Source organism: Patella vulgata, chromosome 3, assembly GCF_932274485.2.
Source record: "Patella vulgata chromosome 3, xgPatVulg1.2, whole genome shotgun sequence".
In the NCBI taxonomy this organism is placed as follows: domain Eukaryota; kingdom Metazoa; phylum Mollusca; class Gastropoda; family Patellidae; genus Patella; species Patella vulgata.
Genome location: NC_065881.2, coordinates 26536811 through 26563054, shown reverse-complemented (window position 1 = coordinate 26563054; position 26244 = coordinate 26536811). Strand labels below are relative to the sequence as shown.

At 34.0% G+C, this 26244-nt stretch overlaps 1 protein-coding gene across 1 annotated transcript; it reads left to right on the top strand.

The window, feature by feature from the left end:
• On the top strand, positions 1-24651 carry LOC126814906 (low-density lipoprotein receptor-related protein 12). Its single transcript, XM_050540351.2, has 11 exons — positions 1-192; positions 1613-1654; positions 5643-5769; positions 5968-6173; positions 7636-7785; positions 8102-8254; positions 11426-11785; positions 14234-14353; positions 18711-18827; positions 20271-20396; positions 22155-24651. Exons 1-11 carry the CDS (start codon positions 144-146, stop codon positions 22979-22981), a joined length of 2277 nt encoding a protein of 758 aa, XP_050396308.2. The 5' UTR covers positions 1-143; the 3' UTR covers positions 22982-24651.
• The last annotated feature ends 1593 nt before the right edge of the window (positions 24652-26244 follow it).

Sequence of the window (26244 nt, the reverse complement as noted above, 5' to 3'; positions counted from 1 at the left end):
ATAGAAAATGGCGACCGAAAGTTGACAAAAGAATGAGTAACTATTGAGATTAACATTTTTAATAAGCTACTGTTTAGACGTCAAATTGTCAAGAATCTGCTTTTTCTCAAGATGTTATTACCACAATAGATGTTAATTTTACTATGAATTACATCGATAAGAAGAGGTTGACGCCTTTGAAATATTTGACAGGTGATAATTTTCCTTCTTCTACTTCTTCTTACTCATCATTACTGTTTTATATCCTGGTTCACGAAACCTTGAATATTGTTAGGCAACTATTCACTTATAAATACATTACACATAATATACATGTAGTCAAATTCATTTTCTATTTCACTTGCATTTTGATATATATATAGGCCTAATAAATATTATTATAACACTACGATACAGCAATAATAATTTCGTACACTGTCAGACTAGGCCTAGAGTGACAAATGGTGGCCGACATCAAATTAAATAGCCATTGCTTATTTACTATTTAGAAGTGAATATCAAGGCATGACTTAGCTTCCATCACCAACACATGATAATAATAATATTTTTAGTTGTGGTCGGCACAATCTGCCAGACAGTTATTCCATATGAAATTGGGGGTTTAATGACGCTTGTAGACATGTCTATCAATGGTCAAAGGTCGATGCAGACCTTTTAGTCTATTCCTTTATTTTTTATTTTCATCAAATGAACTGTAAATTATAATCATTTTCATTTTTTGCCAATTTTAATGGATTAATTATTCTACTTTCCATTTGCCCAATCATCATGAAAGCAGATCTTATAGGAACATTTTTTAAGTACAAAAAACAAAGCAGGGAATTATTAAATTTAGTTTGTCCGTCTGTCACCACAGTGGTAAGTGGAACACAATAACTAAGTTCTAGTTCTAACTGATGTGGAATGTTCAAACTTGGGGCAGGCATTGTAACCTACTGACCAAGTTCGATGATGAGCATTTTGCTTTGCCGAGACTTAAAACACAATAACTCTGCTTCTAAGTGCGCGTGGTGTGATGGAACTTGGTGTGTAGTTTCATTGCACCAATACCTTAACTAAATTATAGTAATAAATAAGTTTAGACTTTAGGTCAAGCAGACAGGGGCTAAGTGAGAGGGACACAATAACGCGCTTTGCGTCATGGTTTTGAGTTTTTGCGCCCCTTTGAGTTTTGGTGCCCCCTCGCAAATGGCAAAAATCATGCAGTTTCAATGCTGTTTTCACATTAAATCATAATCATAATGCTCAACCAGTGTCAAACATATACTGTGGGTCAGATATGCTACAAATCAACTCTAGCATGTTCCATACAGGACAATATTACTCAGTGCCGTGGCACTGGGAGGGACCCTCCCTCTTCCCAGTACATGCATATAAATTTTGTTTTTGGGGGGCCTGGATGGAATCGTGTTCCTCATGCAAAAGTATGGGTCCCCGTGCTGCTGAAGCAGAGTGATACAAACTTTGATTTGCAATGTTTTATAAATGTGCAAGTGATTTGATTTTGGATTGAGGTGGGAGACATCAGCATCATTGTTTGCTTGTTAGGTGGATAAGTATTATTTCACTATTTCAATCATAATCAAACGATTCTTTTCTTTTTTCATTTTAGTTGTTATATTATTTTGTGAAACAATCCAGCTAGTCAAGTCAGGTATAGTATAATTTCCATTTATCAAAATTTCATGTCTGCTCAGTGCTGAATCAATTAATTTTTCTGAATTTTTTATTGGGGGAGGGGGTGTGTTTTATTAGATAATCATTAAACAGTTGACAAGTTATTTTGATACATTTACATTAAAGTGATTTATTGCCCTTGTTCAATGTTAATTACTTTGATGAACAATTTTCGTTAATTATTTGATCGTCATTTCATATGTATTGTTCAAATTAGTGAAACAAGGGATCCTATTGATTTCTATACATCCACAATATTCGTATATTGTCATCGGACATGTCGTCTGTCCGTCATTCACAACTTTTGGCTTGTAGGGACTGGAGTTTATATTCAATTGACTTTATATTTATACAAGTGCTTTAAGGTCAAGAGACGAAAGGTACATGTATCATCCGATGGACATGAAAAATATACACATTGTTTAGGCCCTGTATATAAACTTTAAGGTCATAAGACAAAGAAGCCTCTTCATTTTCAACAAATTCAGAGAACTACTGCCTGTGTTATGGTCCTTGGTCACTTTGAATATCTTGTGGATGCTTTACAGAGTACAGGCCAAAGTTCCTACGACCTAATTTTATAGTATACACATTCTAGCCCTTCATCACTTAGAAAAATCATGTCGGTGCTAAAGTTATAATCTGATTAACTTGGTATTGAGTTATCATCTTGTTGTACGTAAGTTTTAGAACTAGAAACCAATCAAATTTTTATTTTTTCTGACCATGACTTCATCAGTGGTTAGGTTATTCCTTCTGATCAGATTTTAGTGTCTTGTTACTGCTCCCATTATGGCATTAGTATTTACCTTAACCTACATGTACCAAAGAATAAATACATAGCCTGACAACCTGTTTTATTGTCTTGTGAATTCTACTAAAGAATAAACATGTGACAATCTTTGTGTACTGCTTTAATGGGTTAGTTAGTATGGACTTATGTTTGCCGGCCTTCGTCGACTGGCGTGGTTTCGAATCCCCGGTTGTACGTGACAAGGAGTAGGGTCGCCTGTCCAACCTCGTGGGTTTTCTCCGGGTCCTCCGGTTTCCTCCCACTGCTAAATACCCCTATGCGCAAGCGGATTATTGAAATAAAATTAAACCATATGTTAGTCCCGAAATGACCTAGTTTGTGTCAAGTGGACATTAAACCCCATTTCTCTCTCTCGCCGGCCTTCATTAGCCCAGTCAGTGCAAAAACTGTAGGAGGTTACTACCCATTTCATTTCATATGTTCTGTTATCTGGCAACCTATCTTTCATTTCTTGATAAAAAATGTGACATTTAATAGGACTGAAAAAAGCACAGGATTCTAACACGATAGGCTAATATTGACATAATGCACATATTTATCAAACAGTCATATCATTCAAGTACCTGTACAATACTTTAGTAACTTGTAAATTAAGAACAACACACTTGCAAATAGTATGCCTATTTTGGGAATATTGATAGTTAAGAAGTACATTGTAACATTTTCGATTATCAGTTAAATTTTTAACTCAACATGTACATAGAATTTTCACTAAAGTTTACTATTCTGCCATTTAAAGCGGAAATTGCAAATCTTCTAAGAAAGTCAAAACATAATTATTTCTATGCCTTTTGCTCAATAGGTTGTCAACTCACAATTACACGATCATAGGTGTCATTCTCACACTTAAAACTCATTACACAGGAAATTATTTTAATAAATTTTAAAAATATAACTTAAAAATTTGCAATTTCCGCTTTAAAGATTATTATGCCTAACATTCATATTCATAAAAGAGACGGGATGAAATACAGCAGACAAATAACTGATAGCAAACAAACTTTTTAAAAAATTTAAAACCCCAAAAATGAATTTAAAAAATAATCAAGCAGTCTTGTGCTTCATAACTAGGGTAAACGAGCGTATTTTTTCACCTGATCGTACCGCTTTTGAAAATCGCTCAAAAAATCGCCCGTATGTTTGCTATTTTCGTCTGCCCTTGTTCAGTATATATTGTCAAGCGAACCATTTTCATAAGCCAATCGGAGACATCATTGATATTGCATGATTTCAAAATGGCTGCCTCCACGTCAGACTCAAAGTTTCTGATGACAGAAGAAGAATTGGTGATTCTTTGGTTAGAAAGGCCTTACCTGTTTGATTTCTGGATTCAAGAGTTTTAGGAGCAAATGAATAGCAGCTACCACAGAAATCTTACATTTTCAGTGATTCGCAATTTTGTACGCAAGTCACATGATCAACGTAATTTACTTGTCCGTTCATGATCGGCTGTAAAAAATTGTTGGATCCAGTGAAAAAATATGCTCATCTGCCTATAGCTTTACTGAACTCCGCATTCAATTCTAACACTTAAAACAGTTGATTAATGTCACATAATTGAATTTGATATCCCACCTAGAAACATCCTCGATATCCCCAGTCTACTCATTCCGTTCTACTCCACTATACCCTGGGTTAATCCATAGGGTTTCCACGATTTCAAATTATCTGCCCTGGCCTTGATTGTAGCTATGGTCTACGAACCAATCAAAGAACAGTTTACAAACCTGTCGTTTCGCCTTCGTTTTAATAAGGGTAGATAACCATATTCATGTCCATTTACTGAATGATTTATGTAAAAAATGTATATATTTCTAATTCATTTATATTTAATTGTATTATCAAAATCTGTAGTATGTTTCGCTAATTTCAAATATGTATAACATCTATATGTTTGCCTTTTGTTATTATTATTACTATTCGTTCTTTGTCTGAAATGTTTCATTCTGTTATGTTTATTATTATTGAACTTATACTTGGCAAAATTGATTCACAATAACTTGTCAACGATATCACGTGGACGTAAAATTCCGCGATGGAAGAGCGATCGATTCACAATAAAACTCTTGAACCTACATAAATGTCAGGTCTTCATTAATATAATATTTTTTAATTTGTTGTTAATAAATATGCATTTAGCATAATTTGAACTTCTCTCATTTAGGCTAATTCCTAACCTTGTCCAATGAGAGTTACCTCCCTTTGCCAACTTCCTTTTCAATTAACGATTTATGGGATTGGTCAATAAAAATAGCACAATTATCAAGGGCAGATAACTTGAAAACGTGTCCTCCCCATAGATTAACCGAGGGGTTAGTCGAGTAGAACGGAATGAAACCACTGGGGATACCGAGGATGACCTAGAAATGAATCACACAAATTCAAATTTAAACTTTGAATAAATCTATAACAAAGAGTCTCATTTGTGATTTGGTGCCAAAACCAAAATTCAAGGGGTTTGGAGGATTCTTTGCTATTCTCTTCTGAGTACAAAAATAGGCACGATCTGATGAATTCAGCAACTAAACTCAGATATTACCGGATAAAAAAGCAACTAAAATATCGTTGGATAGCCCGGTCAATGGAATATCATATGATTCCTTTCAGTCTGCTTCCTGAAAGCCGATTCAGCACTGCTTCGCATTTGCCAATTTCACCATTCAAGTGGTGGTATTATTATAAGAGTGCAACTGACCGCGATAGTTAACCGTGTCCCTCGGGGGATGATATAAAGGACGAGAACAGGAAAAAAATGACAATTTGACATTATAGACATGCAGTATTCTGTTTTTTAATTTTAATTTATTATTATGAAAACCCTTGAAATGAGGAGAGGCTGTTGTGAATAGGAGTGGATATTGTTAATTACGTGCAAGTGACAGATCAAATTGGTGTGGCTTAAATGGGCATTATGGAAGATTAGATAAAGAGCAGACAGTTCTTGATATAAAGCAGATAATGAAACAGAATATGCTGAAAATTTCAGTCAAATTGCTTCACATTAACCCGAGATATTATTGATTCAGTTTTAGGCTAGCCTTGAATGTCATAACATTTCAGGCCTAAAGAAAGACCTGCAATAGGCAGATTTAGTTCTTGCATTATGTATGTTTAAGAGATGCACATTGTAAATAAATATATTTATTTTCAGAATGTCATTCTGTAATACTAGATAGTGATCAAGGTGATATATATCTTGGTAATGATGAAGTGTTTCCTGCTTTCGGGTGTAAATACTGGTATATAAAAGGTGGACCTAATAAAACAATCACTATAAGGTACATATGTTATTTATTAGTCCTATACATGTAAAACCAGAGGGGACTATAGGTATAATCACTGTCCATTTGTCTTTATTGTCCCCCGCCTTTATTTTTTGAGAAGAGTTTTAGTCATGCTAATCTTTTTTGGTGATTTGTCAGTATCTGAGAAACAGAAGATAATCATCAGTTAAAATTTTGTATTTTATTTTACAGTTTTGATAGTATACATATTATACCAGGAGTTGATGGAGAATGTAGTCAAGATACTTTAGAAATGGGTCCTGAACCTACGACTATATATTGTGGTACTTCTAGAAATGATACACAACCATACATCAATTCTTATGGTCATGTCTGGTTAAAATTTGTATCAAAACATCACTACCTATACAGTCATTTTAGACTCAAGTATATTGTTGGTAAGATATTGTTTTGTTTTTTTTAGTCCAGCCCAGTACATTTATTTCGTAATCACCATTCATCATCAGGTAACTTTTTACATGACTTCTCCAGAAAAACTACATGGCTGAAAGGGACAAATTTAACAATCCTTTTCTTTGACTGACATTTACATTACCCAATCAGTATTGTTGCTATTAGTTACTTGCATGCTGAATTTTTATTATTTCATTGAAATAGGTTAATTTGATAAGGGTGTCCAGTTTGAACTAATATTTCCTACAATGAATTGGATAGTAAGTGCAGGGTGACTGCACCACACACAATTACACAAAACAAATCTATGGACAAGACACAATACGCAGAAATCACAAACAAACGCACATATCAGATTAATGGTGGTGTGGTTAATTGTATCTACAAAGTATGACAAGGATTCCATTCCCACAATTCAAAGGTCAAATATTCAATTGTTACCATCCATTTTCGACATCATATCAGTTACTGCCTTAAACTTAGCAGTTAGTCAACAATAATTCATTTCTTTTCATTATAAAAGTCTTGAAAAGAAAATAATCCGAAAGTGGCAAATATTTATGGCTTCCTCATCTTCTCTTACCATCATCTTGGGACGTGAAATTTATACACATGTCTACTGACAGACCTATATTTAAAGATACATTATGGGAGATTTTTATAGAGAATTGGCCATTCTTGCTATAACAGTTCAAAAGTAGATGATGAAAGAAGAATATATTGAAAATTTCAGTCAAATTACTTTATTCTGAACATAGTTATCATCGTTGTAATATTTGACTAGAAATGGTAGTGAAATGTGCCTTCACCTTGACCGATCGTTTGATTGACAGGCGTTAACTCCACCTACATATCTCGATTATCAAGTAAAGTTTTCAATGGCATGCGGAAACGCTCTACAGCGTCCTCGCTAAGTACACTCTATCATTTAGCCTCGATCTAACTGACATCCGGATGCGCCATATTTGAATTAATTAATAAGTGAAATCCTATTTAAATCCAAGCTGTAGCCGAGCCATCCGTGGGTCTACAGATTTGATTTTGGGCTTGTTGTTTAAATAAAGATCTAATTTATAATTTCTATAACATCTGAAGCCTAAATTAAGACTTACAATAATCAGATTTTGCTCTTTCATACTGTATGTTTAATTTGAAAATTTTGCTCATTAAATCTGATTAAAATAAATTCAAACTGCACGCTTCAGTTAAAACAGCGTCTTGGATCATTTAGGGCACAGGAATTTACTAACCAAGTTTGTTTTAAAAAAATTCTATCATCAATCTTAAAATGCAATATTTTAGTTTGGTAGAGAGATTTTTAGTGGTATGTTGAGGGGAGACAAATTGAGTTATAATAATATTTTGCATAAAGTTTGGCTAAATGTTTTTGAGTCAAGTCACATTGTTTTAATCCCAGATGAATATTTTATTTTGTGTTATTTATAGGTAAACCAGTTATTAACAGTAGAGCAAGATGTGGATATAATCTGTTTCATTGTAATAATGGTAAATGTATATACAGAGATTGGTTATGTAATGGTTTAGATGAATGTGGAGATAACAGTGACGAAGATGTTTGTAATACGCATCCACAAGGTTGGTTCTGTATTCAGAACTCTTTCATGTTTGCCAGCCCTGAAATGTGTTGCTGAATTTACCAGCAATAATAATCATGATTCTTACACAATGAATAGATCTGAATTTGTCAATGTTCTGTGTGAAAAGAACTGAAATTAATATAATGCTTTTAATTCCACCTGTTGTGTCAGTGATAAAAAATAAATCTTTATATTGAGATCTCTTACAAATTCAAATTATATGAACAATATCATTCAGTTCTATTTTTCGTTTGTTTACTTCAGTTCTCGTTTGTCCGTTCCTATGTTAAATCTGTTAGTTTTTGATATTTCAGAGACAACAATGCCATCTGTCCAGTGTAGTTCAAATGAATTATATTGTCGTTTAAAGAGTTCAAGTGAGTATCGTTGTTTGAAGAGTGTTAATGTATGTGATGGTATAGAAGATTGTTTATCAGGTGAAGATGAAACATCAGATATTTGTACTAGTAAGTAATCAATACATATTTATAATATATGTAACTGGGCAATAATAAATGTTCCATAAATGAAATTATAATGAAGCTAGTTTTAAAAATTTCAGCTTCTACATGTACATTACAAAGCTCCACAAGTATATGACTTTAAAGCATAGAAGTTACTTACTTCAAAACTGTCACTGTTCCTAGGATTTCTTATACGTATACTAAACCCATTGCATCCAAAATATTTAATTACAGAAACGCATTATCTAACATCAATGCAAAAGAATTATATGATGACCCTCTACCCTGTTCTTGCTCTACGTCGTCCTTCATTTACCAACCAGCTGGACATGTAGTCACTGGTGATTTAAACATAGTCCAGAATAATAAGTTACTTGAGATTTTGTCCAAAGGACCCAAATACCGGGAACTGCAACCATTTTCATGGGATCAAAATTTCAAACTTATTATGGATGCCGTAGAGGACTACGCCAGATCATGGGCCAAGAGGGAAGATGTTATCTCTGATACTCTCTCAGATTGGACTAAGTCTATCAGTTGTTTACTTAAACGAAGAATTTATATGAAACGTTAGTTAGTTGATACTAGGCCTAAATCTATTTTCAATGATGTTAGCATTGTTGAAAATCTCAACGCCTTACATGACAATTATGTCATTGTACCGGCTGACAAAGCGTCCAATAACTTAGTGTTTATATGTAAACGATATTATTATGACTTCCTGTTCAAAGAACTTAATTTCGGGAAATCAATCGACAGTGCTACATATAAACGCTCTACGCTTAGTAAGGATGAAATTATATCCAATCACAGATCTGTACTCACTTCATTTGGTACTCCATGTGGAGATACCCATACAGATCTGGCCTTGTTGTATTGGATACCTAAACTACATAAAAATCCCTACAAGCAACGTTTTATAGCAGGTTCATCCCGTTGTTCCACAAAACCACTTTCAAAAGTATTGACATCCATACTAACGGCAGTGAAAGAGCGTATTCAAAAATACTGCGACAAAATATACTCTCGTAGTGGTTTTAATCAAATGTGGATATTAAAATATTCCAAAGAATTACTTGATGGTTTACAATCTAGATCACTTGCTTCAATCTCATCTATACAAACGTTCGACTTTTCTACTTTGTACACTAAAATTCCCCATAGTAAATTAAAAGCTCGGTTAAAAGACATTATTCACAGTGTCTTTTCATATAAATCAGGAAATGTTAGATATCAATATTTAGTTGTTAATTACAATTCCACATATTTTGTCAAGAACCATAGTGATTCCAAAAATAAATTCACCGCCAACAAGATAATTCAGATGTTGGATTTTTTAATTGATAATATCTTTGTTGAATTTGGAGGGGAAATTTATCAGCAAGTTGTAGGTATCCCCATGGGCACCAACTGTGCACCTTTGCTTGCTGATTTGTTTCTCTATTCCTACGAAGCCGATTACATACAGGCACTTGTAAAATCAAAAAAACGATTAGTCAGACATTTTAATTTCACTTATAGATATATCGATGATGTTCTATCACTGAATAATCCAAAATTTAGTGATTATGTAGAATTCATATATCCTGATGAGCTTGAAATTAAAAACACTACTGACGGTGACAATTACGCTTCCTACTTGGATCTGCGTCTCGATTTTGACAATTGCCATAAACTTAGTGTTAAATTGTACGATAAACGTGATGACTTTGACTTTCCGATTGTTAACTTTCCATTTATTAGTAGTAACATTCCAATATCACCAGCTTATGGAGTGTTTGTGTCTCAACTAATTCGTTACGCGAGAGCTTGTTCATTTTATTCTGATTTTTTAAGTAGATCGAGGCATTTGTCATCTAAGCTTCAACTACAGGGATACTTGCGAACTAAACTTATTAAAACCTTTAAAAAGTTTTATGGCCGTCAAATTGACTTGATTGGTAAATATAACATGTCTCTCTCGGCTGTTATTCTAGATATATTTAATTGACGCGTATACTATCTCCCTGATAATGTCTGTCTACTAAATCGTTAACACTGTTCATCACGTGCATTTTGCATACCGATAGTTCATTGGCCAATCACGCTATTTTACCGAGATTTCGCCTAATAGTTTGGATGCAGCTATGGCGGGTGTGGCGCCAGGCTGGGTAAGCTTACTCTTCCGGACACCTGTTACCACTGTTTGTCGTGTATTTTGTACACAGTGAACAGTCCATATGCTGATTACACTATTTTGCCTTATTACACTAGTTTGCCTATACCGTTTTTTTTTTTTTTAGGACTTCGAATTTTGTCTAATGGTTTGGATTGTTCGTACTTGGTTTTATTTTATTTTACTTTAAAATTTTACAGTTAAGCTTAAACATGCATTATGCAAGAGCTAAATCTGCCTATTGCAGGTCTTTCTTTAGGCCTGAAATTTTTTTTAAAGTATTAATTAGACATTAATTAACTGATCCAGGCCTCAATCAACTCTCGATGGCATCAGATTTCTCCGATATTAAATAGATTTGAATGGTTCAGCGATACTTTGATTTAATCAAATATGGAGGACCGAGATTTAGCTTCGATCAACCAGTACGGTGGTTGAAATTTAGGCCTGAAATTTTTTTTAAAGTATTAATTAGACATTAATTAACTGATCCAGGCCTTAATCAACTCTCGATGGCATCAGATTTCTCCGATATTAAATAGATTTGAATGGTTCAGCGATACTTTGATTTAATCAAATATGGAGGACCGAGATTTAGCTTCGATCAACCAGTACGGTGGTTGAAATTATTGCACACGTCTGTCAAACCTTCAAAGGCTAATATCTTCGCTTAGAATAGAGAAATTTGAATGAAATTTTCAAATTATTCATTTTACATCATCTACTTTCGAACTATTTTAGCAAGAATGGCTAGTTCTTTATCTAAATCTTACATAATGTATCTTTAAACCTTTATTGTTTTTATAGAATGCCTAAAAATGAATTGTGACTTTTTAATTGTGTGATTCCGTCTATAACATAAACAAATATTGAAATAACTCAAAAACATTTCTTATAATTACTTAGAGTTATTGTCCTTGATTATGTGATAGGATCTTGTCAATGATATACAGAATAAAGATGTTGCTGTTTATGTAATTAAAGATTCACAATGCAACAAGTTTACATTTTTATTACAGAATCAAAATCAGATAAGCAATGTTATTATAAGCTTTATAACAGTTATGGACATTTCACATCACCAAATTACCCTCATCCTTATCCAAATGGAGTCTCATGTCAATGGCTGATCAAGAGTGTAGAAACATTAAAACCAGTACAGCTTCGATTTGTGGACTTTAATGTTCAGTGGACTAGAAATACAGACCATGTTGTGATATATGATGGTAAAGATATAAATAGCAAGGTTATTGGTGTTTATAATGGTAATAATCTACCTCCACTCATCATACAATCTACCACTAATTGGTTACTGGTACAATTTCACTCAGATTCTACAATATCTGGTAGAGGATTTAATGTAACATATCAAACAAAAGGTAAGTTTAACATTGTTGCCGTGTACTGTCTTTATTCAAATTTTTATTTTGGCACTGTAGTTGTCTCAGCTTGCAGTCGATATTCTTTTTTTTCTTTTAGTATTGTTGATTATCAGTTGAAAAAACAAATAAATAGTTTGATTGTTTTTTCTTTGAAAAACAATAACCTTGATTTTAAATGGGGAGTGATAAAACTTGGTGAACAGTGTCATTACATCAAAACCTTGACTGAGTTCAAACATGAGCATTTTCTCCTTGTGCTAAGTAGAGATAAGCAGTTTGATTGCTTGATGCTTTTTATACGCCCACATTTTCATGTGGACGTATATTATCGTCGCCCCTGTCCATCCACAGTTTGTTTGTGGACACTCTACAGGTCACAAATTTTATCTGATTTTGACGAAACTTGAAATATAGGTCTATCTCCCAAAGATCTCGGTTCCTTTCGATATTGGCATGTATCGGCCGTAACTTCATGGATTATGGCCCCTGATTGTACAAAAAATCACATTTTTAGCTTGTGGACACTCTAGAGGTCACAATTTTGATCTGATTTTGATGAAACTTGAAATGCATGTTTATAACCCAAATATCTTGTTTCCTTTCGATATTCGGATTGTAACTTCTTGAATTATGACCCCTGATTGTATGAAAAATCATGTTTTTAGCTTGTTATCCCTCTAGAGATCACAATTTTTATCCTATTTAAAAAAGCGTTTTAGTGTATCACCGTTACACCCTAATGATAGTTGAGTTCAAATTACGTCAAAATCAGACCAAAACTGCCGGACACAATGGCCGCCCATTTTACGCAAATAGTCTAAAATATTGTATATCAAGGTTGTGGACCCTCTAGAGGTCACAATTTTCATCCGATTTTGATGAAACTTGGAATGCATTTTTATATCACAAAGACCTTGGTTCATTTTGATATTCGTGCATATCAGATCATAACTTCCTGAATTATGGCCCCTGATTTTTCGAAAAATCACGCTTTTAGCTTGTGGTCCCTCTAGAGGTCACAATTTTTATCCAGTTTAAAAAAACGTTATTATTATTATAGAATATCACCATTACACCCTAATGATGGTTGAGTTTGCATTTTGTGAATATTGGACCAAAACTGTAGGACAAAATGGCCGCCCCATGTATGCAAATAGTGTAAACATCTGGTATATCAAGGTTGTGGACCTCCTAGAGGTCACAATTTTGATCTGATTTTGATGAACCTTGAAATGCATGTTTATAACCCAAAGATCTTGGTTCCTTTCGATATTCACGCATATTGGATCGTCAATTCCTGAATTATGGCCCTTGATTGTATGAAAAATCGCGTTTTGAGCTTGTGGTCCCTATAGATGTCACTATTTTTATCCGATTTAAAAAAAAAAAATGTGTGAAAATCGGACAAAAACTGACGGACATAATGGCTGCCCCTTGTACGCAAATAGTGTAAAAATATGGTATATCAAGGTTGTGGACCCTCTAGGGGTCACAGTTTTTATCCGATTTGGATGAAACTTTAAATATATGTTTTTATCATAAAGATCTTGGTTCCTTTTAATAATCACATGTACGCACTTAACTTCCTGGATTATGGTCCCTGATTGGTTGAAAAATTGCATTTTTAGCTTGTGGATTCTCTAGAGGTCACAATTTTTTTTCCGATTTTAAAAACCGTTTAGATATATCACTATTCCACCCTAATGAAGGTTGAATTGGAATTTCGGGAAAATCAAGATGAAAGTGCCAGACAAAATGGCCGATCTTTGTACACAAATGGTGTATAATTTTTATCCGATTTTGATAAAAGTGGAGACATATCTTTATATTCTAAAAATCTGAGTCCCTTTTGATATTTGCACATTTCAGACCATAACGTTCTGGATTATGGCCCCTGATTATACAAAAAATCATTTTGTTTTTAGCTTGTTCTCTATCCATCTCTTGCAAAATGTGGGCGTATCCTGCCTGGCAGCCGCTGGTTTCACAATACTTTCATGCCGGTGTTGGTTGAGAAAGTTCCTCAGACTTTTTCAACATTGTTTTTCAACATGGTTTCCTCTTTGCAGTGGTGCAAGGTGGAAAGCTTGGTAAGGAAGAATGTGTAGTAGTTCGGATCGGGCACAAAATCGAGTTCCCTATACATATTGGTGTACATTAAAAGAACCCTTTACAGTTGGAATTCAACGAAGAGTAGACAAAATTTCCATCATTGCACACTGCATGGCATATGTCCATCATTAGCCTGGTTAGGGTAGATCAATAGGACGTTAAACCCTATTTCCATTTGATGCTGCAATTTTATTTCAAGACTGTAAACTTATGATAGATGACCAAACTGTTGTACAGATCTTCATTTTGTAATAATTATAATATAATATTTTATAGTTTAATTTGTTATATAATAATATTATATATTTTATTGTATAATATAATATTTTATAGGTTATTGTATGAGTGATCAGCAGTCATGTGGTGATGGAGAATATGATTGTTATGAAAATCGTCAACGATGTGATCGAGTGTGGAATTGTTTAAAGCATGGTCGAGATGAAAGAGGATGTGGTAAGATAAACTAAAGCAATATTATGGACATACCGTAGTTAAAGGTTGTTATAATGTGATGGTCTAAAGTTTTTTTTATTACCATGATTTGCCACCAGAAATTCTGAGTTCAATACTGTGGTTGCTGAGAAAATTATCCCTAGTCAGTAGTGCAGAATAGATGGCCTGGCAAGAAGCAGCATCTAGTTATTGAAGAGGACAAAAAACGAAGGTTATAGAAGTGGGATCAGAATGATTTTCAAGGAGAAACTGTACATTTAGTTATTGTCCCCCATATTCCTGAAGAAATGGCCCTTGAAATTTCCACTCTGGCCATTGCTGGATTGGCTTCTGACACTTGAGCTTTTGAGGGAGTGTGTCTATTCTTCCTGTTCAATCAAATCTACCCCAAGTACAGCAACATGACAGCCCTTCATTTAATCAGGGATCTTCCCTAAAACTTTGGACTGATTTAAGGTATTAAAAACGGTGAAAGTATTGTTCGTCTCCAAACAGTATTGTTTACATTGGGCTGACCTTAAAAATATCTTTGTTTCACCAAACCCGACCCACAATCGAGGAGAAGGGTCTATAGGTCGGGGTTTTTTTCAGATTTTTTTTTTTTAAGTCAGAGAAATATCAAATCAATACAGAAAACTTATTAGCTGTATACTACAGATTCATTAATTTTGTTTAATGAATTTTGGGTCTGTCGTAAAACGTAACGAACTTAATTTGACAGCTTGATAATTTTCCGGGTGGAAACATTCGTCTTCTTTATTGGCAAACAAATCAATGACATCGGCCATCAGGATTTTTCGTGATGCACGACTCGCACACGATTTGCCACAAACTTGAAGTGTGAAACTCCTTCAACACGTTTTTAACGATCGTGCGGGTTGTGCCTTCATTTTTCTCGAAAACGGATATTGAAAATATCGTCGTCCTGTTTAAAACGACGCACCACAGACATAGAGGTAGAATCATTTCGTGGCAATGAACGTGCTTTCGTCTGCAACCATTTTGTTGAGAAGCGACACCTATGACGCTTTCGTCTTGATCAACCAGTTTCAATAATGAATCAAACCATAGCCATAGTAAAGGGAAATAACTCTCATGATATATTTCAGGTTGACACACAAAATAAAATAAAAAGATTGTGGAAAAGTGCAATGAAATAATTTAAGTCGGGGGTGGGTTTAGTTAGTCGGTCGCGTTAGGCGAAACAAAGATATTTTTAAGGTCAGCCTTGTATATGTGTTGATAGTCTCGTTTGTCACGCAATTAGTTTTTCTGCAATATTCTGCTATGCACTGGTTAATTGGGCATAATAAAATTGTGAGTCGTGATGTAACATTATGTAAACATATTTGGTCCAATTTGGAGCTCTGTTTAAAGTAGCTAAGTCTCTAACTCAATATCATCCAAATTAGAGTCAAAACGGAAACAACTGAATGTAAATCAGTTTATATACAATCAGATTACATTATTATATGCGTTGCGACCCATTTGGGTCAATTTCTAGGTCCCAAGTATTAGCGATTTAGCTCCTTTAAAGCGTAATGATATTGTTATGCAGTTAGCTATTGGTTGTTAATCGGACTGTTGACCAGAAATTTTTGGAACAGAAATTTGCTTCCTTTCCAACAGTGTTAAGTGGGATTAGCTCTAATCAAATGAAACACTGCGAGGAGTATAATTTTCCCCAGACTTTCGAAGAAAGCAGGAAACTATTGAACAGGGTTTGTCCATCTGTTTGACCGTCCGTCACACTGTGCTTCTAATTGAGGTATTTATAAATGATCAGCATTTTCTGCTTAGTCTTGAGCAGAGAAATCAATTTGATTGGTCGATGCTTTGGATGACAATTATTTGATTCTAATTGCGTGAGGGAGATGAATCTTAAGTGCTTTGTACTTTGACAAAATTTAATACTGAGCATATTCTGCTCATGTTATTATTTCAAGATTTGACATCATGATTTTCTCCAATGAGATCTTAGTTTCTGATGTTCTGTTGGTGTTGGCATGTGTTGGATTTCTACTGGTACTTGACTATTTATCATAGCAGTTTCAATTCATTCTTTCTAATATAAATACCAACATTTGATATATGATTAATTTACAAACAAACACGTTCCAAGCATACAAATTCCAAATGATAATAATGAATAAAATCATTACATTTTATCTACAGTAATAGTTTTCTTGTTGATTAACCTACTTACTGACGAACATATGAGATATCCAGATACAGTATAGCAAGGCATTTGCTTCATACAGATAAGTGACACGTTCACTCCTGCCCAAAGAAGGGTGCTTTCCCTAGAACACCTCTCTGACAAACTCACATGTGTGCATCCTATATATACTATTCAAAAAAAGTAGGGGATATTTGATTTTGGGGGCATAATACTAAAATATGCAAATGACTACGAAAAAAGTCACTATAGAACCTAACAGAAGAAACATTTCCAGTTACATGTGACGCCCAAACGCACCAATAGCTACCGCATGGAATGCAGGTGATGCTTGGGATCATCATGGGGGTCCAACCCAAGATTTGCACGACTCTGACTTTGAATGTTACAGTCATTGTGGCATTGAATTCCAGGGTGGAAACATCAGTTTAATTGTTTTAGTGACCAGAAAACAAATTTTGATATGCGTCGGCTTACCCAAAATGAAAGGTTACGTGCCCTTGGCATTCTACAGATCGGCACAACACAGGCGGTTGTGGCGCGGACGATGAATGTTTCTCAGTCTGTCATAAGCAGGCTATGGTCCAGATACCGTGATACACAATCTGTACAGGACAGACCACGCTCAGGTCGACCAAGGGCGACAACTCAAGCCCAGGATCGATTTATCCGTACCTTGGCCTTGAGAAATCGTGTCATCACAGCAAATCAGATCAGCGCTCGTCTTCAAACAGACACTGGTGTGAGAGTGAGTGGCCAGACGATTCGGAATCGACTGCATAGGGGTCACCTTCGCGCCCGACGTCCTCGCGTGATCCCTTGTTTGAGAGATCATCACATTCAGGCAAGACGTCGTTGGTGTAGGGATCGTCAACACTGGGATAATCGACGCTGGAGCAATGTGATGTTTTCAGATGAGTCAAGGTTCACTGTTGATTTTTTAGACAGACGTAGGAGGGTGTGGCGTCGCCGAAACGAGCGCTTCCAAGACGTTAACGTCATCAGACATGATCGATTTGGGGGTGGTTCTGTTATGGTGTGGGGAGGCATCACTGTTGCTGGAAGAACGGCTTTACATGTTGTTGCAGAGCGTGTTACAGGCCAGTACTACCGGGACAACATATTGGCAGTCCATGTTGTGCCGTTCGCACGACGTCATGGCCGCCGTTTCATCTTCCAGGATGACAACGCAAGATGTCACAGGGCCAGGATCGTTACAGGTTACCTCCAACAACAGAACATCACCACATTACCTTGGCCAGCACTGAGTCCCGACCTCTCCCCCATCGAGCATGTCTGGGACATGCTTGGACAGAGGTTACGTCAACGTCAACAACGTCCTGCCAATGTCCAAGAACTTGCTGCTGCGTTGCAACAGGAATGGGACAATCTGGACCAAAATGACCTTAGGCGTCTCATTAGGAGTATGCCACGTCGGATCAATGCTTGTTTGGCAAACAGAGGAGGATTTACCCGTTACTGACTTGGTTGTGATGCTGTGGTAACTTTGCTGTTTGACCCCGGGTATCATTTTACCCTTATAATGGTCAGTCTGTGCCTTACTTAGTCTAACGATCATTTGGAATAAATCGATGAATGTTAACTTCATTTCATTTTGTCATTTGTTTCTTCGTCAGTTTCATTAGGTGACTTTAATAACACTTAAAAATCAAATATCCCCTACTTTTTTTGAATAGTATATATACACTGGAAAATATAAGACACAAAATTTGGTTTAGATAGCATTGAAAATCTTCTTGAACTGTTTTATCAAAAAAAATATCTATGCTCAATTAAAATGTTATTAGGTTTTATATAAAAGGTTTAATCAGTCCATCTGTCCGTTCATCTGTCACACTTTTTAGAACACAACAACACTCAATTCTTATTGAGGTAGAATGTTTAAACTTAGTGATCATAAGGTGAATGTCTTGACTGAGTTCGATGATCAGCATTTTCCGCTATAACTAAGCTGAGGAAAGCAATTCAATTGATCGATACTTTGAGACAATAACTTTGATTCTATTTCTAATTTAGTGAGAGTAATGAAACTTGGTGTATAGTTTGACTACATCGATCATGAGCATTACAAAAATATAAATTAATGCGTCACCTATTTATTTTGGGGTTGACTTGTTCACTTGTTTTATAAATTTTTTTGTTTATTATTTATATTAGATCACTGTAGTAGTACTGAGTTTAGTTGTGGAGTTAAAAGTGGTAAATGTTATCATGAAGATGTAAGATGTGATGGTAAAAGTTATTGTTTTGATTACTCTGATGAGAAGAACTGCAGTAAGTAGAATGCTATATTAGGACATGTTTAAGTTTGTTACCTGTATTACCTGTAGTACATGTATATCAGATTTATATATATTTGTTGTTATCTAATCTGGTTTGAACCATGGACCGTGTATAGATGGACAGGCAACGCCCACGAAGCCTTTAGAATTGTGTGCCACGGCAAAAGAGAGGCCTGACAATCGTGACTAAATTAAATTAGCTCCCCTCGCGCAAATACCTGTATTAAGTTTAAAAGCAAAGTAACAGAAATCAATTCATAATATTTTTATTTATCTTGCTACTCTTTTTTTTTGAAACCCATACATAGATAGACTACTAACTGATGATTGGGGTGTAAATATATCAACACATCGTCTTTGTTTACTTCGGACGCGCCTATGTGAATCCGAAAAAAAAAAACGTCGAGTTTTTCTTAAAAACAAATCTACTAAAACACTCTTTTAATTTTTACTTCTGCACAATTAATCATCATTCCGGGCAGTATTATACCTGAACTTTATGTTCATAACTTTAAAATCCTTCATACATACGGGAATTTGGAGTATTAAGTAAAACCAAAATGCTGACAAAACCAACGAAAATATTGAAATCGATAATTTCACAATTTTCAACTGCGGAATTTGGAAATTTCAAAGTTTCAAACTGGACAAATTCGTCACTACCGGATAGGAATACTTATCAGGTTGAAAAATTACCGTGTAACTATAAGAATACCGTAAATTCCAAGGAGGAGTTCGAGAAATTAATCAGTATAAAATCCCGCAACGTCAAAAATCACATCGCTTGATTTGCCGTTGACATTGAGATCTCGCTTTGTCTCGCGCAAGCGGCAGAGAATCCAACAAACGGGACTCGTTGCCTGTCCATCTATACACGGTCCATGTTTGAACTATATTTATTTGCTATTTTTACAATTGTATAACTACATTCATTACAGTATGTAGGATAGGAAAATAAGAATAAATATAAATACCATTTCCTGATCTATTCTGTGTTGTATAGATCTATAGTTATTCTGTTGTGTTAGCTTTTCAAGAAATAAATACCTATGTCTTTGGGCAAATGTTTGTGACAGTTTAAATTCCCCCAATAAAATGGCAAAAGTAGGGCCTTGTCTTTCTGACTTTCTGGACATCAACCATAACGATGGCTATCAAACAGGCCAGGAAAGAGTCGAAACTTTTGATTAACTGTCAGGCAAATTGTAGATACATATATGAAGCCAATACTTTAATTAGTTACACACACACAAACGAATTGTATAAGTAGTATGAACTCAGTCCAGTATATTAGCATGTCGGTATATGTGGTTAAATGATTAATTGGTTATTATTTCCTTTACTTTCCAGATATATAAAACATAAGAATTTAGACATATACAATTGTGCAAGTAATATAACTAAAATGTTTAAATTATTGATGATTTTATTTTAGCTGCTGATCAATGTGGTCCCCATCGTGGATTATTTCTATGTGATAATGGACGATGTATTTATGAGACATGGGTGTGTGATAATTCAGATGATTGTCATGATCATAGTGATGAATTAGATTGTAGTGGTATGTTGATACATGAATTCTATTTGTCACAAGAACTTTTTTAATTTCAAATTCAGAAATATCCCCAAAATGGAAGATCGTTTAAAAAGCAACTAATACCTATGTTAAGATCGTATTAGTGCCTATCGGTTTTGAAGTATGAAAAGTTATATAATAATGCTGATTCAACTGAAAATTGACAAATGACAAATAAAATAACTCCTAGTCAGACCAAACTATAGTCTCGATATACATGACATCATATAACACACTATTAATCTGGGTAACCAAGACTAGACAGTGAAGAATACTCTGAGAGTAAATCATAGACATACTAATAATATAAACTGCTCCATCCAGTGATGTCAATATGGACAACAGTGACACCATAGGAAGTAGAAAATCCACCATCTTCCACTACCCCATATGACAACATTGTTCAACGTTGCCTTGTGTAGGTTTGCCAGTAATGTCGAGCTATGTTGCATTCAAAAGCAGCAACAAACTTTCGATTGTGAATTTATCATTTCATACATGAGTAAAGGAAGTAACAATCATATTTAGTCAAAAATAGGGTCAATTTAGCCAAGTTTCACATCCCATTATTTGCTCACAACAGGCTGATGTTGATTAAGAATTTAGGCCTTCCCCTAACTTATAGCTTTTACATCGAAGAGAGAGCAAAAGAGATAGAAATTAACGAGTAAAAGGATTAGTAAAACATGTTTTTCAGATTACGGCCAAGTATAAAGCCATAGGCCTATCCCTACCTCCTACTAAAGACCTATATGATGTTTGTAATGTATTTCTCATACACGCCTATATGTAAATAGCCTAATGAATGCTCTATTACAGACTACTATAGGCCAAACGACAATGTGCATCTTTCTCTAAAAAGAATTGTACATGTAAAAATATAGGCTTATATATTATACATGTAAATATGTATAAGTTTATATATTTTTTAAAATTAAAATTGATATGACTAGGAAAATTGGCATATGCCCCTGTACATTTTGGCGATTTTGTATGACCCGATTCCCTTTTCTAACTTGTATTCCACCTTTCTTTGCCATAATTTTATCCCCCATCTATGATTATGATTAGGGTTAGGATAATAGTGAAAATATCAATGAAAACAGGGAGTCGGATCAAACATAATTGCCTACATTTTTTATTTACTTTTTTTTTTTTTAGAAATGTAGAATATAATTATGTAGACCATTTATTTTATCCATATAAAGGCTTTAAAAAACAATTATAAAGACAACATAAAAATAACTGATCTTCATATCTTGTGCAGTTATTTATTAAAATGTGGTAGAAAAATCACAACTATTTGATTAAGAAACAAGACTTATAATGAAATCCATGGCGCAAACGTCATCAAGTGGTAGTCCAATATGATGGACAGTGGCGTCACTGATTTAATGACGTTATCAGTCCATATTATTAGTATGTCTATGGTGTAAATGCTGAACACACAAAAGGGCTAGGTACAAAATGACTGGAAATCAGTAATGACATCATTGCAAGTTATGACATCATAGGAATGATGACGTTATGGACTTGGATACATAACATGAAAGGTTAGCTTATATCTTAAAGTAAAAATTATGAAATGAAATTCACAAGTAAGGAAAATTATGCATGATTTTGACCCCCCCCCCCCCCCACTGGATTTGACTCATTTAAGGCATTTGGCAAAACTAAATTAAGGAATTTTTTGTACTATGATGTATATAATTACTTATTTTGTATATTATTTGTATATTACAGGAAGTACTACAAGAGTAATCATAGCAGCAGTAGTAGGATCATTAATATGTTCATTGTTACTAGTAGTAGCTCTAGGATGTACTTGTAAATTATATCTACTTAGAACACGAGATCACTGTCGACAACGTCACAGTACACCACTTAGTCGTTTACAAGTTGAATTAATGGGAAGGCGAGCTCCACCTCCATCCTATAATGAAGCAATGTTAACCTCAAGACCATACGAGGAGGTACGGCAGGAGATCATGACAAGGCAATGTGTGACAGTAGCGGGTGAAATCAACATGACAAATCGTCCTTTACCTGTTCCACCATATGAACCATCTACACAAGACGATTTACTACATTCTCAGAGGATTATAGATAACAATCTTTCTACAGAACAGTTAATTCCAGAGTCCAACAGTGACTCAGAGACTTCTGGTTGTGATAACCCTAATTATGTCAGTGATGACGATGAATTATTGGATCTCGAAGACAACTCAAATATACAATTACAGATGCGTTCAGATGTTGGTCTGTTAGCAGCATGGAGATCGTCGTCTAGTTTATCAGCGTCTGACAATTTGTCAAATGATACACAATTGTTAGATCTAACAGACAAAAATATCAAAGAATGTGATAAAACAAAACTGACTTCTTCTTGTACAACTTCTACAGATACAGACACACAGATTCCACCCCAATCTCCACATTTAAATAGTAATAATGACTCACAGTTGCCTATTGACACTAACACTACATTACCTATAGTGTCTGTATTGGAATCTGAAGATTCTTCTCTTTCAGATTCTTCAGATACAGTGCCTTTGATCAATGGTGTGTAGATAAAACCTAACAAAGATGAGGTCACTAATCTAAATTTGTCAGATTTTATATTTTTGTAACTCTTTTTGTGATTATTTTGTTGACGTCTATTGTATTGTTTAAGCTCATTGATGACTGAATAAATTAATTAAGTAAAACTTATTATTATCTATAGTGTGTACATTTTTGTTGATTTTAATAGCTGTTTTATTTACAATATATTATTAACCAAAAAAAATCACACATACCCTCTTTGTATATAAATCTAAGCTGTACTATATGACACATTTTTAATTTATTTTTTCTAATTATATAAAATGTTTTTAACAAAAATTAAATAACAAAATGTAAGGTATATTTTAGGTACCTGTTTTGGAGGGATGAAATTGTCAATTATCAACTAAGTATTTTACCACTTTATGTTATAAGTCTTAATATATTGGCAAAATTATACAATAGCTATTTGCTTAATGATTCTCCTGCAATTGGAGAAATTGTTATCTCTGTAATTATGACCTCCTTTTACAAACTCCATAATTCAGATCAGTAGTAAATTATTATCTGATTAATAGAGTAGCATTACATGCTATTTAGATTATATATATGATAGAACTAGTAACAAAATATTGTTTTTAATTAAAAAATAAACATCTGTCCCCTCTACATGGTTAGAATCACAAATATTTAATATTTTAGTGCTTTTATCCTGACTAATTGCTATAATATAAGTTTGCTTGTATCTTTTTTACTACTAAATATGCTTTATTTTCTTCAAAAGATATGTAAACAACAAAAAAGAAATAATTAATACATTAGAAAGAATTATTTATATTCACAAAATGCAGATAGCAATATGTATTTATTTCTTATTTGGATTTACAATAAATTTGGGAAGCAGTAATTGTTTCAACATGATTTGATGTGCATTATAGCTAGTCCTAATATATCACATAATTTTTTATCAAAATATAGTAATATTATCTAAAGAAATACACTAACTACTGATTGAATTCTATGTAAAATGTTTAGATATCAATAGGATAGGATAGTCTTTCATAGTACAGAAGATAATTTAAAAGTATTTCTAAATATGCACATATTTAACATAGATTTATTACAGTTATTTGAATCTGTAGGATCTTTTTTAAACATTTTCAGATGTTTATAAAAAAATGAAATGTAATGGGGTTTAACATCCTACTTTTATAATGAAGTGCATTTCACAGTGATTCACTTAGTGTTCTTGGTAGATTTATTTACTAAATTTAATAGGTATTGTTACATCAGATTATAATCAGTACCTTCCCAGATAGACAGTTGTCATAAATTTCACATACAATATAATTTGAATCTCCTTGATGTAACTTCTATTATACCAATACCCATTTACAAAAATCTCAAAGTTAATTATATATATTTCGAATTCATAGAAGAGATAAGTTGGGATTGATAATGTTTTTGAGCAGAATAGAAAAATAATACACACATGCACCACACACAAATGTATAATATCATTGTTTTACAATCTACGGTAATTTCTTTTTCAAGATTATAATGATAAATTATAATATAAATTATATTAAATATATCACCTCACCAAAATTGTATTAATGCTAACAAAATAAATTAAACAATGCTACTTATTATTATATTTATAGATCCCAGTAATAAAAAATTGTTTTAAACAGGTTTTTTTCTACTTTTGTTAGTTTTATTTTAAAATGGGTTGTTTGGATATGGTTTTAAAATATTTATGGGAGTGAAGCTGTTGGTTTGGTTGGTTGAAGTGTAAAAATGAAATAGGGTTTAAAGTCATACTGTTCAACACCAACTGGGCTAATGAAGACTGGCAAATTTTGCCCAGACAGCGGCACTACTGCTTACTCTTTTTTCGTATTCCAGGCTTACTAGAGAATAAGAAAATCCTTTCACCGTCACTGTAATTTATTTGGAAAGTAATTAATTAAGCTTTCGATCCGTGAGTTAGTTAGTATTAAAAGGCTTCGAAAAGAGGAAGACAACCAGGATGGTAGCAGACCGGTGTCATACAACTGATTGAATAGTGGTTTTGTGTAGAAGTAACCCCTTTTTTATAGCCCCAAAATGTAATTTGGTCATACTGTCTGTCCAGCTGTCTGTCTGACATCCACAATTTCTTGTGAACACCCTACAGTTAATTACTTCTAGAGTTACGTCAAGAGCCATGGCCCTTGGTTCACTTTGTTGAACCTTGTGAACACTCTTAACGCCAAAAGGTATCCTCTGATCTTTGTGAAATTTATATGTATTATTTAAATTAGTGAAACGATGAAGCCTATATAATAACTACTTCTAGAGTTATGGCTCTTGTTTCACTTTGTTCAACCTTGTTAATGTATGAGATTTATATGCATCACTTAAATTTGTGAAACGGAGGTCTATTGAATTTCAACAATTTCTGTCAATTACTTCTAGAGTTATGGCCCTTGTTTTACTTTGTGAAATTTGTGAATGTTCGAATGACAAAAGTGATCATCCGATCTGTATGAAATTTATATGCATTATTTAAATTAGTAAAACGAAAAAGCCTGTCAAATTTCAACAATTTCTATAAATTACTTCTGGATTATGGCCCTTGTTTCAGTTTGTTTCAGTTTTGAATCCCCAGTTGTACGTGACAAGGAGTAGGGTCGCCTGTCCAACCTCGTGGGTTTTTTCCGGGTCCTCCGGTTTCCTCCCACTGCTAAAGACCCCTATGCGCAAGTGAATTATTGAAATAAAATTTAAAACAAACATGTTAGTCCCGAAATGACCTAGTTTGTGTCGAGTGGTCGTTAAACCATATTTCTCTCTCTCTCTCTCTCTCTTTTATAGTTCTGCAGTGGAGCTTACAAAATAATTTAGAAGTAGTAAGTATATCATTCCATATCAAGTTGACCAAATTTTGGAAAGTTGGGAACATGACCCCCTCCAAAATTATGAAAAATATATGTTAATCCGAAATTATAACTCTCTAGGTCAAAAACTCGCTTCAGATATGGCCATTTGAAATTAGGGTGCTGAAACGGATCATAAATTCAGTAATTGTTTTCGGGTGCTTTAAACTCACATTTCTAATAGTAGCAGAACGCTCTAACTTTGTAATCTAAGACAACTTTTGGTTAACCATAGGCATCAATTTTTGAGAAATTGAAATTTCTTTAAATTAGCTAACAGATATCAATACTATCCAAAGCATTTTGTTTCGGGCATCTTCATTATTTTCATTTTTAAGGAAGTGAAACTTGCATGAAGATGTAACAGT